Below are 19,936 nucleotides of genomic sequence, written 5' to 3'. Positions count from 1 at the left end.
CTACGACTTTTCACGTGAGATTTTCTAGACATCGAGATCCTGTTGAGACTTTTGTGATCTTTTTTTTAAATTGTTGTATATGTCACTGATCTATAAAAGCTGTAATATTAATCTAAATTCTAACATGAATTGTGTAAAAATAGGGTAATAGTCGTTATACTGTTAAATATGCCTAGAACTATATTTTGAAACCGGTTCGTTACATCATATCTATTTTCCTAGATATACTTATGGTACAGATTTTATTGTTATCTTTAGATGTTATATTATTGTTTATGTATCTAATCTATGCCAAAGCCGCCTTAAGCTTAGCCTGGCTTAAGAGCCTACTGCAGAGTTTAGAGTTAATGTATATGTTTAGTTTTAAAGTAGGGCCTACCTAGATCTATCTATGGCAGGGGTTCTCAACCTGTGGGTCGCGACCCCTTTGGGGGTCGAATGACCATTTGCCAGGGGTCGCCTAAGACCATTGGAAAATTGGGGGGGGGGCAATTTTTTTAATCTTTTTGTTTCTAATGTGTTGTATTGTAACAAGCATATTTGTACCATAGTGGATATAGATTTACATAACTGGTGGTAATAGTAAGGGACATTACTCAAATTACATTATTACCAAACAAATTATGAAACGATCGTCAAGCTTGAATGAAAAAAAAATAAATAAATAAAAAGTGTGGTTGACAAATATAAACGCGGACATACTGCCAGAGTATACCGAGGGCACGTTTAGTCAATGTATCATCCTTGTTGGAAAGTTGACTTTTCTTTTAATTGCTTCTGCTTTGTTTTTTTTTTTTTTGTTGTTGTTTTTGTTTTATTTATATAATTGTTATTAAAAAAATAGATGTTAGCCTACAGACTACATCTCCGTTGTTGCAGAATAAATTTTTCAACAGATGAATTGACTGTCCATCAATGCGTCGAAACCACATTGCAGGATCAGTATTTCTTTGGTGAAGATCTAATCACGTCACGTATTATAGTCAATGTATGAAGGAATCATTATGGAACAACTCACTGACTTCGAACAAAAGAAAGATAATAAAAGAAAAGAGAATGACGATCATTTGGCGGTAAAGTTTTACTTCAATAGTTTAAGCAGGAATTCAGAGACCACTATGTGCAGCATTTGTACTGAAGTTTTCTCTGACGTGTGTATTGAGGCCGAACAAACTTCCGAGCTTTGCCGATAACGAAATTCGGTTGTTTAGTTTTGAATCCTGATGAAGTTCTGACTTTATTCAGATTTTAAGTACCATAATTAAAACATATCAGCCTCAGAATCGCCAGAGCTCTGAAACCTCACACCTTTACCAAGGAGTTATTGTCAGCGGCCAAAGACATTGCTCGTTATGATTGGAGCCTAATTTATTAATAAATTTAGTGCAATTTCAATACCTTATGGCACTATTCACAGAAGATAAGTTCTGATATTAAGAAAATGATGTCTACTTCTTTTACAATATTTAGCATCCAGCTTGATGAATCCATAGGCGTTGTAAATTGTTCAAAATTACTAGTTCCGGTATACTTACGATATAGGCCTATACATAATGGCGATTTTAAAGATAAGTTTCTATGCAAATCTCTATAAACGACATCTACAGCGCGTGATGTAACTGACAAAGTTGGTTAAATTTGAAAAAGTAAAAGACTTCTTAGAAAAATATTTGTGGTGTCTGCACAAATGGTGCTCTAAGTATGATAGGATGTCGGTCTGGATATCAATGTTTGCTACAGAATGAGTCACCATAAGAATCCATTGTAACTCATTGTATGATTCATCGACATATATTAGCAACGTCAATAGCAATGCATCCAAATATTTCTCTTCAATGTCAGTGACACAATTTTGGATCAAGTGTTTGCAGTCCTTCTGTTCTAAATGACAATTTTTCAAGACTTCCTCTTCCATTTCCAACATCGTATCTTTGTGAAACATGTTTTTTTTCTGCCTGTCAATGATCAAGTCTAAATACAGAAATAAACTTGATGTGAATTTCTAATCTAGCGAAATAAAAACAAGCTCAACCTTCGCACTAACTTTGACGCGTTTGAAAATACTGTCTCAACAGTTTCCATGATTTAATACTTTTTAAATTATAAAAAATGTATGTAATGTGAATATTATAAACACGCAATTAAAAATAAATAAATGAAAATCATAAAATCTGCTTTTTTAAGATTGAAATAGAAATATATTTTACACTAAATAAATAGGATACGTTTGTAACAATTCAATGAACATCATGGATATTAGATATAGACATTTTGATAACCATATCATTAGCTAAATCACATTTACCTAGACGTATGACAAAAAAAATTATGTTTGGGGGGTCGCCCCCTGGTGATAAATTGTATTAGGGTTAGGGCTAAAAAGGTTGAGAACCTCTGATCTATGGACTTCTTATTGCCTTAGTTTATTTAAAGTTTTATTTCTGTTTGTGTGCATTTTTAAATTTAATATTAGACCGTAATATATTTTTTTTTGTATTTGATAAATATTTAGTTTGTATTAGGCCTAATGATTCATAATAATAATAAGCTATTACAATAATTAATAATTAATATTGACTTTTGGCTAGGTTAGTCACTTTTATAATTATTGTAAACGCAACACTAATAGATAGTCTACCCGAGTCTACCGTATTCATCCAACTGTAACCTGTGGTTCGATCTAATTATTTTAACATCGTAGAACTAGTTCTCTATAATAAAATCAGTAATAAGGAAGATAGTTCTTACATAATTTAAACGTTATTGCACAATAAAATTTGAAAAAAAAAAAGATGTCTTAATAAATATGTGTGTTTATATTTTTGCCTTGAACTAAAACCTTTAGAAAAGAAGGGTACTTTTATTTTTTTTAATTGTATTAACTTTTTCTATAATGTAAAATCTTACGTATACCTTATACCGGTACTTTATTGACAGTAATGTATCCCATGGTGTCGATAAGTGTCGTTTTCAGTGTAGGGTCTAATAAATATCTCAAAACATAAAGGTGATTAAAAGACAACATCGAAGAGTGGACAGTCCTGCCTATAAAATAGACCAATTATATCAAAAGACAGATGAATGCAGACAGTCCAAATAAGATCGCGTGAGTAGCCCCAACCTAATGTCAAAGGGACTAAATATGAACCATATCACTTAAGTAGTTATGCAAAGTTTTTTTTTTAAGAAAAAGAATATGTCTACCGGGTAGATATTGGGAGGTTAGGAAAACTGAATCAATGAGACATATATAAAAGGAATTTAAAAAATACTTTAAAAAAAAAAACAAAGCTTATATTAGCCTAGGTTTAATTGTATTAATTAGTTTGGATCAGTCATATATGATTGACCTGGATATAATAAATCTATATCTGTACGATTAAAAATAGTTTTTACTACTTGTTTTCGTTTTGCTTTTAGCTTTGACCCAATCACTTGTCTCAATGCGCTATGATCCTATCACTTGTCTCAATGCGCTATGATCCTATCACTTGTCTCAATACGCTATGACCCAATCACTTGTCTCAATGCGCTATGATCCTATCACTTGTCTCAATGCGCTATGATCCAATCACTTGTCTCAATGCGCTATGATCCTATCACTTGTCTCAATGCGCTCTGATTCTATCACTTGTCTCAATGCGCTATGACCCTATCACTTGTCTCAATGCGCTATGACCCAATCACTTGTCTCAAAGCGCTATGATCCAATTACTTGTCTCAATGCGCTATGATCCTATCACTTGTCTCAATGCGCTATGATCCCATCACTTGTCTCAATGCGCTATGATCCAATTACTTGTCTCAATGCGCTATGATCCTATCACTTGTCTCAATGCGCTATGATCCAATCACTTCTCTCAATGCGCTATGATCCAATCACTTGTCTCAATGCGCTATGATCCTATCACTTGTCTCAATGCGCTATGACCCAATCACTTGTCTTAATGCTCTATGACCCAATCACTTGTCTCAATGCGCTATGACCCAATCACTTGTCTCAATGCGCTATGATCCAATCACTTGTCTCAATGCGCTATGATCCTATCACTTGTCTCAATGCGCTATGACCCAATCACTTGTCTCAATGCGCTATGACCCAATCACTTGTCTCAATGCTCTATGACCCAATCACTTCTCTCAATGCGCTATGATCCTATCACTTGTCTCAATGCGCTATGATCCAATCACTTGTCTCAATGCTCTATGACCCAATCACTTGTCTCAATGCGCTATGACCCAATCACTTGTCTCAATGCTCTATGACCCAATCACTTGTCTCAATGCTCTATGACCCAATCACTTGTCTCAATGCTCTATGACCCAATCACTTGTCTCAATGCTCTATGACCCAATCACTTGTCTCAATGCTCTATGACCCAATCACTTGTCTCAATGCGCTATGATCATATCACTTGTCTCAATGCGCTATGATCCTATCACTTGTCTCAATGCTCTATGACCCAATCACTTGTCTCAATGCTCTATGACCCAATCACTTGTCTCAATGCTCTATGACCCAATCACTTGTCTCAATGCTCTATGACCCAATCACTTGTCTCAATGCTCTATGACCCAATCACTTGTCTCAATGCTCTATGACCCAATCACTTGTCTCAATGCTCTATGACCCAATCACTTGTCTCAATGCGCTATGATCCTATCACTTGTCTCAATGCTCTATGACCCAATCACTTGTCTCAATGCGCTATGACCCAATCACTTGTCTCAATGCGCTATGATCCTATCACTTGTCTGGACAAGTTGGGAAAGGGGAAGGGAAGGAAGGGGTATCTTGCGAATATTAACGTGATTACCAACTTATAATAATAATAATAATAATAATAATATTTATTATCTTTAAGGAAATTTGTCTTACAATTTGTGCATTACACCAAACAAAAAACATTATAACTATAACTATAACACACCAGACTCACTCATAATTTACATGTGGCTACCATCACATCTACTAAGTACGATTTCTTTCCCTTGTTCAAGATATCAAACAAAATAATTAATTACCAATAGGTAATTAACTATTTGGTTAACTTTTTTTTATTGATTATTGTGCTGTCAGGTAAAATAAATAATTGTGCAAAATTTCTGCTTAATCCGAGATTTGGTGTGGGAGAAATAACGTGTTCAAACTTTTTACCAGACAGACAGAGTTGATATAAGCTTTATAAGACAATGTCTTGCCTTAAGATAAAAATGTATTGGTAAGGATCTTTCTGTCTTTCTGTATTACATTCCTGGCTATCACACCACCCACACCATTGTTTCCCCTTGTTCACTAAACACCTTCTCACTATTATTTCACTACGCTTTTTATTCACGGCGTAGGAGGGATACGTTTTAATTAAGGATGTCATTAATTATTCTCTCAATTTGGTTTCCAAAAGCGCCCGTTTCTTTAGACCACTCCTGTGCGTTATTGCATCACCTCTGCGTAGGGAAACTAAACAGAATTTTAGTTGAGGTGCTAAGGGAGGTAAAAGAGCCCAATAGCCATGCCACTATCCAATCACAGTGCTAGTTGGGGAAAAAAAAAAAGGAAATTTATTTTTTTTGAACTATCAAACACTTGTCTTGAAAAAAAATTTTGCTTGTTAGAATTAAAAAAAAATTACAAGTAGGCCTACTCATCTCGATTTTAGTATCCTTACTGCACTGCGAAGACCGAGATGGTAAATTGTAGTCTCCCCTTAACTGTGTCCTCAGAAGAACTATTTCTTATAAGAACATTGTAGCATCTCTGGGGGTGTTCCGTCCCTTAGCTAATTTATTAAATATAAATGTTTCTTAGCATTTAGATAAAAAATTGATAAAAATGCTTACTATAACAACTTTTTACGCAGAATTTAAATTGGCCTATGCCGATAACTGAAATTTGAAAAGCCATCCAAGTTTCCCTTTAATAGAGTTTGAGTATACAGTTATTTAATTGTGAGTGGTGGGGAAACATAAAAGATAGTGTCTATATGGGAAGTACCTAAAGAAGGCTTACTTCTAGACTCATTATGGGAGACTTTCTTGAGCTTATTTATTATTGAGTTTATTTATTATTTATATATTTATTTGTAAGATGTATTTTAACATGAAACAGTTTACAATGAGATGATTTACACACGTACAGAAACCTAAATAAAGAAATTTAAATAAGAATAGACAGACCGTTTTAACAACAACCCCATAAAGAAAAACAAAGGAATTATATTGAAGTTTATTTATATTTTTATTGACAATAAAGAATAGAATAAAACGATAATTATACAAATAATGAAAATATATAAAAAGCGTCGCATTTAAAAAAAAAAAGAATGTTGACTTTTATTGAACTATTTTTGCTAATCAGTTTGATAAATCAACATCATTAAGTTAGTTTGATACCACATTCACCATCACGTACTTAACATTCTGTGAAACTCATCCATTTAAACCCAACCCAAACCATAATAAGGCCTACATATTATTTGATCTTAATCATAATGCATATTATTTGATATTAATCTCATAATGCATATTATTTGATCTTATACTTAGTTCATAAAGAAACGTGTCTAAATGAATTGTATTTTACTGTCTCAAAAGAACTCATTGGACAGACTTTTGCTTCTCGTCGCCCAGGTCTATCATAAAGTTTTAATAAGTTTCATTTGTTACAGGCCCTCGGTTCGCCGGTCATCCTTGGGAAGCTTGCAGTAGTGCTACACTCTGGCAGAAGCTGCGAAGCCGCTGATCCCAAACTATCTGCACTTGCCATTGCTTTGGATACATCAGCTGCGTGGAGAGGGGGAGAGTGAAACTGCTGTGTAGGCGATTTGTTCCGACCATCGCCAACTCCGAAGCTTTCATCCCATTTCTATGAGATGATCCGTAGTCGCTTCGAGACCGAAGGAAGCCATAGATAGATCTAAGGGGCCCGATAGATATTTCCAGGGGGGTTGATGAATGAAAGCCTTTCATGGATGGAATCTCTTCGTGTCGAATATATTAGTGTACTCTAATGTAGGCAATATAAACAATACAACGACTAGATAGCGTGTTTCTATTATATGTGCAGTAGCAACATTACTTCGTGAAGAAAAAATGAGTACAAAATGATCGATAAAATCATTCAATATAATTCTCAGAAGGGCATAGGATTTAAAGACATCAAAAACTGAGGTCAAGGACAATCTCAATAAAAAATAGACAGAATAACAATAGGACCGTGGCTTTTATTTTCAACTTTAAACTAATGTTATTTTCATATTTTACCCCCCCCCTTTTCCCTTATCATTGTATACCGCGGCAATAGCGCCCATTTAATACTTTACTAAGTAAGAAATATATTCAAGTATTGCAACAAGAATTATGTCCGATGAAATTATAATTTCCAACTTGACTTCCGGTTTTCTTATGGCACGGTTACATTGTTAACAACTCAATTTTTTTTCAACTGTTAGTACTTTCAACCTCTAAGACAAAATCTTTATTGGCATTGCAGTTGAGTTGATTTTTTTTTATTGTATAAACACAGAGAAATCAAAAGGCTATTTATTATCTTTGCTCATCACCAGGAGAGAAAATTTCGACATTTTACAAAATGAACCAAACATACAAATAATAATTATTTTTTGTTCAAATATCAGATATCTTCTAAAACAATATAAATGCCCCAATCGTTCGTGTCCAGAAGACTATTGCTTCAATTGAGCTTTCAGAAACTCTTCATAGCTTATCTTTCCGTCTTTGTTTGTGTCCATCTGGTCAATTTTGGTTCGCATTTCTGGCGTGATGTCCAGGCCGATTTTTTCAAGCCCTTTCACTACCTCCGCCTTAGAAGCGGTGGCGTTTCCGTCGGTATCAAAGCAGGTAAAAAGTTTTCTCCACATGCTTGTTCTGGGGAAAAGAGCAAATGTGTTTTTCAAACTAGGTCTAAGTTTATGTGTTTATGTTTGTTACCTCTATGTTTGGCGAGATGTTTCGTTTTTAATAAAGCCTGTTGGTGTTGTGTGAAGCTTGATTTTTCTTGATTTCTACTCTGAGCTATAAGAGATGATATTTTGTTTCTCTTTGAAAATCCAACTCTTGGAAAAACCCATAAGAAATGTATTTTAAAAAGCCACTTTCATTTTTAAAATTGCTATTTTTATAGAGCATCTTTCATGCCAAAGCATTCTCAGAGGAGTTCGCTATGGTCCAATTTCTGGTGTGGACATTTTGGGGGAAGGGGTATCTGGGAGCAGGTTTCGGTGCTGACTATAGAGTTGGTAATTCCGCTATAACCCTTTACTAGGTGTCCAGTCAGTTGACTCCTTCTATCAGTCATCCGATTTAGATTATGTTTAAAACTAAGGTGTCGAGCAATGCTGCGCTCGGCTAAGTCTGTATGTTAGTAGATTCATTGTGTAGTCATCTACAGTCTTCTATACAGCGGTATTTGTTTTACTTCTGTGATAATAGAGAGTAAATAACAAAAGCTGTTAATATCACAAGGTCTTCAGTGCTCGCAAAACCCTCCTTCAAGGGACAGTCCCAGGAAAAAGAAGAGGCAGACAGAGAAAGCGATGGGAAGACAACATACAAGAATGGACGGGCCTGCCATTGAAGGAGATTCAAGGCAAAAGACAGAGAAGAATGGAGAAGAACAGTCAACAGATCTTGTGTGGTGCCCCAACGGTCCAACAGACTAAGGAATAGGTGAAGGTGAACAAAAGCTGTTTCTCTTGTGTTAGACTTTCTATCACAAAGTGAGCAATGCTGTTTGTTTGAATGTATCTGTCTTTCTACAGACTTTGAGTAGCAACAAATGTCAAGGACTTACTGTGAGTCAATCTTGTCATCCAGCATGACGTCAATGTACTCCTCTAAAGACATTCTTCCACCGTCCTCCATTCCTTTGTCGGACCAAATTTGCTGAAAGAATACAGAGATAGCCATTCAATTGCAGCTAAGTCTCCCAATATAGTTTCATACAAAAAGGAAAGTTATGGAATGAAGATGGCCTATCGTTGATAGGTCATACGGAATTCTCATTCAGTGGAACCCTGGCCTGCGTCGTGACGACGTGTGAACCAAACTGCTTTAGCTACAATCTTATACTGCCTTTAGAGAGCATCAACAAGAAAGTGTAGGCATATTACTGTTTCTTGGAAAGTTCTTAGTAACGTTTCTAACAGGACATTTACACAAATGGCAACCGTTGCGATGGCAACGGCTAATCTATCCTAGTGGCCACGAATGGTAAAAGAGCTCTCTTAGCTGATCGAAGTAAGACGTAAAACTGGCCCAGAACCGAGAAAAAGAGATCTAAGTTATTCTTCTTGAGTCTTCATTGTGAGGAGAAGATGATTAGTGAGCGTTTTACTATATCTCTTTACTTATAGTAAAACACTGTAAACCTTACACAATAGGCAAATTATTGATTTTACCAGCTGTTGAACAAATTGTAAGAAAATCTTTCACAAAAATTTATTTCATTAAAAGAATTTCATGTTTGGGTTTTGTGGCCGGTGTCTTGTTTTGGGTCTCTTGATGAAGAATACAATTTTGAAGAAATTGTCGGCATTCTCAGGTGGTACTCCGAAAGGGCAAATTTCAATGGTCCCAATGTTGAGCTTCCGCAACATATGTTTTCTCATTATGATGTGTACGGTTCTGATGTGAAAAATTAGAAGTTGTCCTATCGGGACAGTTTATAGCAGGTGTCATATTTCTTGTAAATCAAATGAGAGCTTGTCCATTTCTCGTTTTTACAATTCACTATTAGTTTCTTCATTCCTTCCTGATAGAGTGTGATGTTCACGTGTGTATTTGTTTTCTCACATTTGGCAAGTGTGTCAGCCTTCTATTTCCAACTATTTCAACATTAGAGAACTGTGTTATTGCTATTGTTGTTTAGCTTTACAAGGTCATACAATTTGTTTTGTACAAAATCTTTTGGATATTCCTTCAGATTATGTGGATAATTACATCCTAGCCCAAACCTCCCGACGGGAGATACGAGCAGGCAAGGTGACCACCGAACGTCAGTCCAGGCATCATGATTTGTGTTATTTAGGAGGCATTAGAGTTTTTCAAACTTTGAAGGAATATTTTTATATTGGTTACGAAAACAAAAATTGTTTGGTGAACTTGACTGATTCTCTAGCAAGGTAGCTGTTAGCTCCAGTGCTCCTATTTCTTCTCTGTGGTTGTCATAGAGCTCATTAGTTACAATGAACTTAATTATTTAAATCTGTTTTTCTCCATGAGGCCATTCAATGAGTATTCCAGCTCCTCCGATTGTGGTGGCTTTCTGAGAACCATCCATGCAAACTCTGAAGCTCTGTTGGAATGTAGTCAAATATTTCGTTCTTCTTATGTAAGTCTTTGCAAACGACATATTTCTCTATACAGCTGATTGAGTCAACCTTGTCTGGTAATTATGTATTTTTTTATTCAAATTATTATGGCTCAAGAAATCCACGAAAAACTGCTCCAAGTGAAAACTTTTACTGTGATACTTAAGGCACATGTTTTAAAGAACTACTTCATAAAACAACAAATCCCTATATGAAAAATAATCTCCGTAGCAACGGATGGTGAGCTTGCAAACCGTTAAAACAAAAAGTTTCCAATGTATTTAGTGGTTGTATACTATACGTATTAACTTTTATATAATAGGTTTAAATTTGAACTTTGAAAATAAATTTATTTAAAAAATAGATTCAACTTAAAATGTAGTTTTAAATTATCTCGTGTCACTGGTTAGAAATTATTTTAAACAAAATGTGTAATTTGAAATTGCTGAATTTTTCAAAAATTCAATATAACTTACGCAGGGGGTTTACGAAAAACCAGAAAGCATGGAAAGGGGTCTACAAGACAAAAAAGTTTGGGAACCACTGTTCTACATTTTCTTCAAATGTTACCTTAACACTGGATCTACTTCATTGTTATCTTACAAAAGTGAAAATTTAAAACGGCGGCTCGTGTGTGTTTAGATTAGGAAAACCCAGAAGTATTATCTCTGTAACATGTATTTCTCAGAGGGATTACCCAGTAATTCAAACGTCTGTCAGACACTTCAGCGTTTTTTGTTTTTTTTAATTCCTCAAGGGAAAACCGGTTAACATCTACCAAACGTACCTCTATTTCTTCTATGCCATAGGGAAATCCCAGTAACATCATCAATCTGGTAAACTCTTCTTTCCTCATGGTGTTATCCTTCGTGACGTCACCCAATGATTTGAACTCGGTACACATATAACAACAATTATTCTAATAAAGGATCACAATGACTCGAAAGAAGAGCATACATTTATTACTATTCTATTAGGTATATGCTTCTTGTTGTTGTTGCTTTTGTTGTTGTTTTGTACTCATTTGCAACAGCAATGTAGACCAAATATATAAAACATCACTCCACATCAAATACGTTTGAGGTATGATAATCAGAGCTAGTCGGTGTCAGAACTAATCAGTGTCTTAAAACTAGTCAGTATCAGAAACTCCATCCGGCGAATGTAGGACAATCGCATCCTGAAAGTCATTCTCTAGGGACAACTCACGTCTGGCCCAAGTAAAACTGGTCGCCTCACCTCCGTTACGTGGATGTAATAAAAGAGGACTTCAAATCAGTGAAAATTGATACTGACCATTGGGAAAACATAGCCCTAGACCGCACTAGCTGGAAAGAGACGGTGACCAAGACAGATAAGGAGAGTGAAAAAACAGCCTCAGCTCTTGATGAAAAGCGTGCCATTCGAAAATGGCCTGCTCCTCTACCACCAAAGCGAAAGCCACCTTAACCTGCGATATATGTGGACGGGAGTGTCTCTCCAAAATAGGGCTCCACCCTCACATGAAAAAAAGTGTTCGAGATGAACCATAGTCGTTCTACGACTGAAAGAGGCCAATAACAACCAGAGCCTATAGCAAATAGAAGAATTAAGGCTAGGAAGCAACAAAATTATGAATTTTTCATTGTACGACCTTTACGACCTTTACCTTTAGACTTCTGACCAAGCAAGAGTATCCACTATCCTTAGATTTGTTTAAGAGATTTGTGTGAGTATAATAAACAAGGCTCTTGGAGAGCAGGCGATGCAGTTCTACTTTTTTTTAGTTTTAGTCCAAGTATTTATTGTGGTTACAAAATATACTGAATAATTGTATATAAGAAAATTTCTTATTTACTGTTGTATTTTTTAATTTAATACTCTTTCCATTGAAAGAAGAGTTCTCTCTGTATGTGTGTGTGTGTGTCCAAAATAATTTTATTTAATCCCACTAATTAAACATTCCCAATTGACTTGAACCTCATAATATAAATACATTTGTCACTCTTCTAAACGTTTACCTGCGGCATAAAACAATCTTCTGGTGTCTTGGGTAAGTTCCGGTATTTGGACTCCACCATCGGTCTTGTCGCATTGATTATTGCCCTTGTGCTTCTTGTCCTTTTTATTCTTTCCTCCGGAATCTTTTTTAGGACTGGAATCTTTCTTCTTGCTGGAATCTTTCTTCCGTCGAAAGAAACGCAGAATACTACTCATTTGTGTTTTTTTTTTTGTTGTTGTTGTTGTTTTGTTTTGATCTTGTCAGCGACAATTATGAATTTAAAAAAACAACAGTTTTTACTGCACGTATAGATTCTGGGTAGAGTCTACTTCACATATGATATGTTATGTTAATCTGGAAAAAAAAAAAGAGAGATTTTTGGTTTTTAAAATAGGATGAATAAAAAAATCTATTAAGAGTTATCTCATCTCTGCCACCAACAAGCTTCGTTCAGGCGTCGTCGGTTCTGGGCGAGTCTCTCCAGCTGTCTTCACGTCTTGCCCACCCAGCTCTAATGGATACATTTGTTAGGGCCATGTCCACCCAGCTCTAATGGATACATTTGTTAGGGCCATGTCCACCCTGCTTTAGTTGATACATTTGTTAGGGCCATGTCCACACTGCTCTAATGGATACATTTGTTAGGTTCATGTCCACCCTGCTTTAGTTGATACATTTGTTAGGTCCATGTCCACCCTGCTCTAATGGATACATTTGTTAGGTCCATGTCCACCCTGCTTTAGTTGATACATTTGTTAGGTCCATGTCCACACTGCTCTAATTTATACATTTGTTAGGTCCATGTCCACACTGCTCTAATGGATACATTTGTTAGGTCCATGTCCACCCTGCTTGAGTTGATACATTTGTTAGGTCCATGTCCACACTGCTCTAATGGATACATTTGTTAGGTCCATGTCCACCCTGCTCTAATGGATACATTTGTTAGGTCCATGTCCACACTGCTCTAATGGATACATTTGTTAGGTCCATGTCCACACTGCTTTAATGGATACATTTGTTAGGTCCATGTCCACCCTGCTCTAATGGATACATTTGTTAGGGCCATGTCCACCCTGCTCTAATGGATACATTTGTTAGGTCCATGTCCACACTGCTCTAATGGATACATTTGTTAGGGCCATGTCCACCTTGCTCTAATGGATACATTTATTAGGGCCATGTCCACACTGCTCTAATGGATACATTTGTTAGGTCCATGTCCACACTGCTTTAATGGATACATTTGTTAGGTCCATGTCCACACTGCTCTAATGGATACATGTGTTAGGGCCATGTCCACCCTGCTCTAATGGATACATTTGTTAGGGCCATGTACACCCTGCTCTAATGGATACATTTGTTAGGTCCATGCCCACACTGCTCTAATGGATACATTTGTTAGGTCCATGTCCACACTGCTCTAATGGATACATTTATTAGGGCCATGTCCACACTGCTCTAATGGATACATTTGTTAGGTCCATGCCCACACTGCTCTAATGGATACATTTGTTAGGTCCATGTCCACACTGCTCTAATGGATACATTTGTTAGGTCCATGTCCACACTGCTTTAATGGATACATTTGTTAGGTCCATGTCCACCCAGCTCTAATGGATACATTTGTTAGGTCCATGTCCACCCTGCTCTAATGGATACATTTGTTAGGTCCATGTCCACACTGCTCTAATGGATACATTTGTTAGGTCCATGTCCACACTGCTCTAATGGATACATTTGTTAGGTCCATGTCCACCCAGCTCTAATGGATACATTTGTTGGGGCCATGTCCACCTTGCTCTAATGGATACATTTGTTAGGGCCATGTCCACCTTGCTCTAATGGATACATTTGTTGGGGCCATGTCCACCCTGCTCTAATGGATACATATGTAGGAAATTGTTCCATTTTGGAAGATTGAAATTTACCCTTTATTTCAATTATGAAACAGGCATTATATTTAAAAGTCAATGTATGGTCTGTCCTCTACAGTTTTTTCAAAGCTTATATCAACTCTGTCTGTCTGTCTGTCTGTCTCCGAACACATTATTCTCTCACTTCCCATTCTTAGATCAAGTTGAAACTTTGCACAATTCTTCGTTGTACCTGACAAAATAGGAATAAATTAAAAAAAAAAACAATTAGTTAATTAAGAATTGGTAATTAATTATTTTGCTTCATATCGAAATTAGGTGAATAAATGCTACCTAATAATAGATGTGAATGTATATATGGATTTAATTGTCACACTTTTTTTTTTACTGCCACTTTCATTTCTCGGAACACGTTGAAACTTTGAACAATTATTCAAATTCGATGGCAATACACAATACACAAACATTTTAACAATACACCAATCAATTTAAAACAACAACAACATCAGTTAATCAATTAGTAGCAATTAATTAAATTTGTTTTGGTTTAGGGAGCTAAACCCTGCCATCTTGAGAAAAAAATTGCAATAATTAGCGGTTCTTTCCCTTAAAAAGTTATATATATATATATATATATATATCTTATTTTGCATGCTATATGTAGATTAACTTTCTGTAGCATTGTATTCAATCCAATGTTTTTGTTAAACAAATGTCAACAGACACATGCGGCACTCACTCACACGCTAAAAGAGTGGTACTCATTAAAAGAGTTCACGAATTAACCTCAAGCTGTTTGAAATACTTATGTTGATAACTAGGTCAAGGTCAAGCAGATTATTTATACCCCAAAACTAAAATGAAGAACAAAAAAAAAATTACGCTGTATAGTTTGTTTACTTCAATCTAGGTCACGGTCATTCTAGTCTAAAAACAATTGATTGTTAAATGTAGATTAATGAGAATGTAATGAGCCCAGATACACGGACGATCGACTCTCACCACGTAGGATACATTGAATTGGATTAGTGTAACTTTTACTAGGTACACTTTTTTGACAGTAGCGTAGCTAGGGATTTGGGGGCCCGGGGGCTTGACCTCTTTAGGGTTCCCCTGCATTTTGACATTCGACATCATGACATGAAATAATGGTGTAATATTTAATTTAAAAACACATTTCCGACACTCATTTAAGGGGCCCCCCTCAAGTGAGGGCCCGGGGGGGGGATTTTCAAATTTGGATCCCCCTACTGTTTCTTGACAAGCAGAATCTAGATACTACTAGCTGTATTTGTCTTTAGAAGTTTCTTTTAAAACTTATCTTATACATTACAAAAGTTTCTTGAAATGAGAAGATAATTACGTCGTAAGCATTTCATGTGTTAACTTAAACATGCAAGTTAATCAGTGACAAACTCTGCTAAGTCGTTGGTTAACCTGGCTCTTTCAGACAATCAGTTCCATGCTCTAATAAAAATAGAGCAGTGAGACTCATAACAAACGAATATTCACATTTGACTAGAGTAACACCTTTAGTAAAATCACTAGATTTAGAAAGCCTTCAGGACAGAAGACTCAAAAGTAAAGTAGCAATTATACATAAAACACTGAACCATAATCTTCAAATACAAAAACAAAATTTAATAAAATACTCTGAAAGACACAAAGATAAAGTGACATTCCTCGTCCCATATGCTAGGACAAATTTTTACAAATACTCCTTCTTCCCTAGTGCTATTAGAGCATGGAATGGGTTGCCTGAGCTGGCCAGGTAAACCAGTGACTTGGCAGAATTTAAGTCATTGGTTAATATGCATGACTGAATGCATGACTCGTATGACGTAATCATCTTCTTTTTTGAAGTAACGTTTATATTATATAAGATAAGAAGATAATGCACTAGGGGGGAAGGAGCATTGTACGACTTTGTCCAGGCATATGGAATAAGAAATGTGACTTTCTGACTAGTTTAATAAGTTTTGTTTTTGTATTTGCAAATTATGGTTCAGTGTTTTATCGCTACTTTACTTTTTGTCTTTCCTGAAGTGTAGGTATCTAAATTTAGTGATTTTACTAATGATGTTACTCTAGCTCTAATCAAAAGCTGAACATTTCTTTGTTATAAATCTCACGGCTCTATTTTGTGTCTGTTATAGTAGTATTTGTTTTTTTTTATATGTTTTCTTGAGTTGAAGAGTCCCAGACAGTGGACAAGTATTCCAATAGCGCCCTAACCAAGGTTAAATAGCATTTTAGTTTAAAGTTTATGTTTCATACGTAGAATAATTCTTTTAATAAACCATTATGCTTTGTTTTATTTTTTTTTAAAATAATTTCATCGATATGTATATTAGTCAATAACCTTTTATTTATCATTACATCTAGATATTTTGAATCTTTAGTCTATATGACTGGTTTACCATTAATAAAGTAAGTAGTTTTAGTTGTTATAGTTGTTTTTATTTTTTGTTTCTCTTAATAGCTGACATTTTTCTATGCGGAAAGACATGCTCCAATCTGAGTCCCATTTTTGTAATTTATCTAATTCTCTTTGTAATATTTCAGTATCTTGTTTGTTTGTTTTTTATTGTTTTATATATTATGCAATCTTCTGCGATTAATCTTTGTTCCTGAACTAATGCAATTTTACTATGGAACTTAATATCAAACCCAATATCGAGATTAAAGTTCTTATAAGCTACATACGTACCTTTAAAAGAGGAAATAATTCCGTCTTTCACGTGTGGCTGAGTATTAAGCTTGGCTTCCAAACCTGGGGTCCTGGGTTCGAATCTCAGTGAAGACTGGGATTTTTGAATTTCGGGATTTTAGGGCGCCATAGATACACTAGCGGATCCAGAACTTTGAAGTGGGGGGGGGGGATTTTTTTCCAAACCCTAACCCTAACGCCCAGTAAACTCTAACCCTAAGCATAAACGCGCGTACAGCATATATATATTTATATTAGAATTTAAAAAATAAAGCAGTGTTTCTCTACCTTCGGAGGAAAAAAAAAGTCACGTTGAGGCCTTTCTCTTTACAGCTAAGTGGCCTGAGGTAGCGCTGTAAGCTTCCCCATTGGGGTCCGGGGCTAAGCCCCGAAGCCAAAAGCGTTTTCTTGTATTCTTCTCTGCAGAAACGCATTTTCCTGACATCTACAACTCATTATTCATCCTATTTAAAAGGACCTTTTGAATAATGTTTTACTTGAAAAATAATCTAATATGAATTTACAGGCCCTTACCACATTACAAATACAACCGATTTGTTCTTTGAAAAGATAACTAAACCATACTTGTGTTTATAACAAAGAATTTAAATAAAATTCTACTAAAATGACAAAAGTCACAACATGACCTACATAATACCATATACACATTTAGGAAACAGGGGCAAATTAGGCAATAGAAAATTTAAATAAGTGCTATAATGTGTACTTCAATTGTGCATCGTTGAATATACATTTAAAAAAAAGTACGTTACCGTAAAGAAAAACATTAGCTGACATCAAAAATACATTATAACAATTTTTTTTTTAAAGTTATTCTCCATCATTTACATACATTTGGTAAGTGAAGTCTCCTCCTCGTTATTGAGTCCCTACTGAGGACAATTTTTTTTTTACCTGCTGGGAACAGCTGCTGCTAAGTCGCACTGCTCCAGCGTATGTGTGTGTGTGTGTGACTGGGTGTTTATATGTGTTGCCTCTGTTTGTTTGTGTGCGAATATAAATTCCTCAGACCCTGCCAGACGCAGTAGGACAACTATGTCATTCAATGCTATAAATAGTTTGAAGGGGGAGGGGAACCGATGTGGTGAACGGAGTGGTGCTTCAACGTAAGACAGGGTGGTGACAGTTTGCGAGTAGATGTGAGGCGCCACTGCTCACAGCCCATCTCCCGCCTTTATTCCTTTGCTATTCCTTACTAAGTGGTAAAACGCTTGGCATCCGAACCAAGGGGCCTCGGGTTCGAATCTTGATGAAGACTGTGATTTTTAGAACTCCCCCGAGTACACCCAGCTCTGATGGGTACTTGACATTACTTGGCAAAAGCAAACGTGGTTGGTCGTTGTGCTGGCCACACGACACCCTCGTTAACCATCAGCGATATAAACAGATGACCATTAAATCATCTCCCCTATAGACCAGATAGTCTGAGAGAGGAATTTTCTGCTGTACATCCCATTAGTTAACTCTAGTGTCTAGGTATTCCTTTTGTGTACAAAAGAGCATTATAGTATTACAAGCCGACCCGCTGCGTAGCATACGCTGCTATTTAGTGACGGGTGAACACTTCCCGAAAGACACAGTTGTCCAAATGGGGGTGGGTTTGGGCAAAACGACTGTGTGCGCATGCTTGGAGAGTGAAGAAGGTGCGGGTGCGGGTTGGGGGTTGGGGGTGCGGGAGGAGGGTTATTGAGTCGGCGTGCGTGAGTGGCGTCCCGCATGGTTGGGCGACGTAGAGAATTATATATACAGACATAGTATAGTAAAATATTATAATATAAATGGTGCGTCACTGATAAGTACATATGTGTCATTGATAACTATGTACATTGTTAGCCCATTTCTTATGTGACACTAAATGCTCCAAGTTTCCATCTCAATTTTAATGAATGTATTATGGGCAGACGTTTCGAAAGGACAGGATGTGGCCCGCGTGTCGTACGTTGGGCATCACTGCTCTGTGGAATCATCACATACTGAGTCTGGCAAATTCACAATACCATGGGGTTCAGAAAACATTTCCTCCGCCATCTCCAGACATTCTACGTCTCACAAGGGAAAGAAAACAAATGATTTTTTATTGATTTTTTGATTACACTTCCCAGCACTAGAATCCCCGTTGCCTAAAGAGGGTGAGCAGATGCCTAAAGCTTCTGTGTCTTACAAACGACAAATGTAATGTGATTATGAGTGTGCATAACAATCATCTCGATCTATGTATTAAGGTCATTGATTATAACTGCAGCGCCACCTGGTCGTCAATGACTCATTCAGTATTGGTAATGCAGCCATTTCGTCTGACCTCAGCCAAGAAATTTTATACATGTGTAAAAAAAAAAATACTTTGAAAAAAAAAACAGCTCATATTAAGCGTAGTTGTATCAATTACTTTGGATCAGTCATGTAATTAAATTCGTCCTAGATCTAGAGTAATCTAGACTAACAATAATAAATCTGTGCGATTAGAAATATTTTAACCCATTGTTTTGTTTTAGCTTTCTCACTACGTTGTGATCCTATCACGTGTCTACACTAGTTGGAAAGGGGGAGGTTAAGAAAGAACGGGGTTGGTGTCTGGCTGATAGTCTTATAGAAGAACAAAATGGAAGAACGATCATAGGGTCATAGGGTCACTAAACTAAAGGATTTATTTGTCTTTAATACTAAAATGTTTTGTTGTTGTTTTTTTTCCTTGAGGATTTGAATAAGAGATTAACCCTTTACAAAACAATTTGATCAATTAGATATTCATTGTAAGACATCTGTTAGGCCAAGTTCACATCTAACTTCACATTCACTTTTACCTATCCTTTTGGTCTGCTGGACCGCTGGGGCACCACACAAGATCTGTCAACCTTCTTTCTCCATTCTTCTCTGTCATTTCTCTTTGAAATAATTTAATTCTGATGTTCTTTCTGAAAAATATTGAAACCTGCCTTTTTTACCTTCCTGTGTGGACCACTTCGGGGCCACACAAACTGTCTTTGCAACCTTTTTTTTTTTGTTGTTATTGTTGTTT

At 36.2% G+C, this 19,936-nt stretch overlaps 1 protein-coding gene across 3 annotated transcripts; it reads right to left on the bottom strand.

Annotated features, from left to right (window-relative positions):
• Positions 1–6,314: 6,314 nt before the first annotated feature.
• On the bottom strand, positions 6,315–17,888 carry LOC106071608 (16 kDa calcium-binding protein-like). Of its 3 annotated transcripts, none has more exons than XM_056016370.1 (5): positions 17,753–17,888; positions 12,333–12,666; positions 11,119–11,226; positions 8,813–8,904; positions 6,315–7,887 (listed from the first exon to the last, which is right to left on the bottom strand). In XM_056016370.1, the coding sequence occupies exons 2-5, from the start codon at positions 12,525–12,527 to the stop codon at positions 7,686–7,688; spliced, it is 597 nt and encodes a 198-aa protein (XP_055872345.1). In that variant the 5' UTR covers positions 12,528–12,666; positions 17,753–17,888; the 3' UTR covers positions 6,315–7,685. The 3 variants fall into 3 exon arrangements, with proteins under 3 accessions (XP_055872345.1, XP_055872344.1, XP_055872346.1); XM_056016369.1 differs by having other exon boundaries at positions 17,673–17,860; XM_056016371.1 differs by lacking the exons at positions 11,119–11,226; positions 17,753–17,888 and having other exon boundaries at positions 12,332–12,529.
• Positions 17,889–19,936: the final 2,048 nt, after the last annotated feature.

The sequence above is a fragment of the Biomphalaria glabrata genome, chromosome 17, assembly GCF_947242115.1.
Source record: "Biomphalaria glabrata chromosome 17, xgBioGlab47.1, whole genome shotgun sequence".
NCBI lineage: Eukaryota > Metazoa > Mollusca > Gastropoda > Planorbidae > Biomphalaria > Biomphalaria glabrata.
This window is presented reverse-complemented; position numbering and strand designations above follow the sequence as displayed.

What these genes read in the sequence shown, in the direction of transcription:
- LOC106071608 (XM_056016370.1), bottom strand. Translation starts at nt 12,527, where the DNA reads ATGAGTAGTATTCTGCGTTTCTTTCGACGGAAGAAAGATTCCAGCAAG. An exon ending in GAAGATTGTTTTATGCCGCA is followed by an intron (nt 11,227 to 12,332) that starts GGTAAACGTTTA and finishes TATATGTGTACC; the next exon opens with GAGTTCAAATCATTGGGTGA. An exon ending in GATGACAAGATTGACTCACA is followed by an intron (nt 7,888 to 8,812) that starts GTAAGTCCTTGA and finishes TCTTTTCCCCAG; the next exon opens with AACAAGCATGTGGAGAAAAC.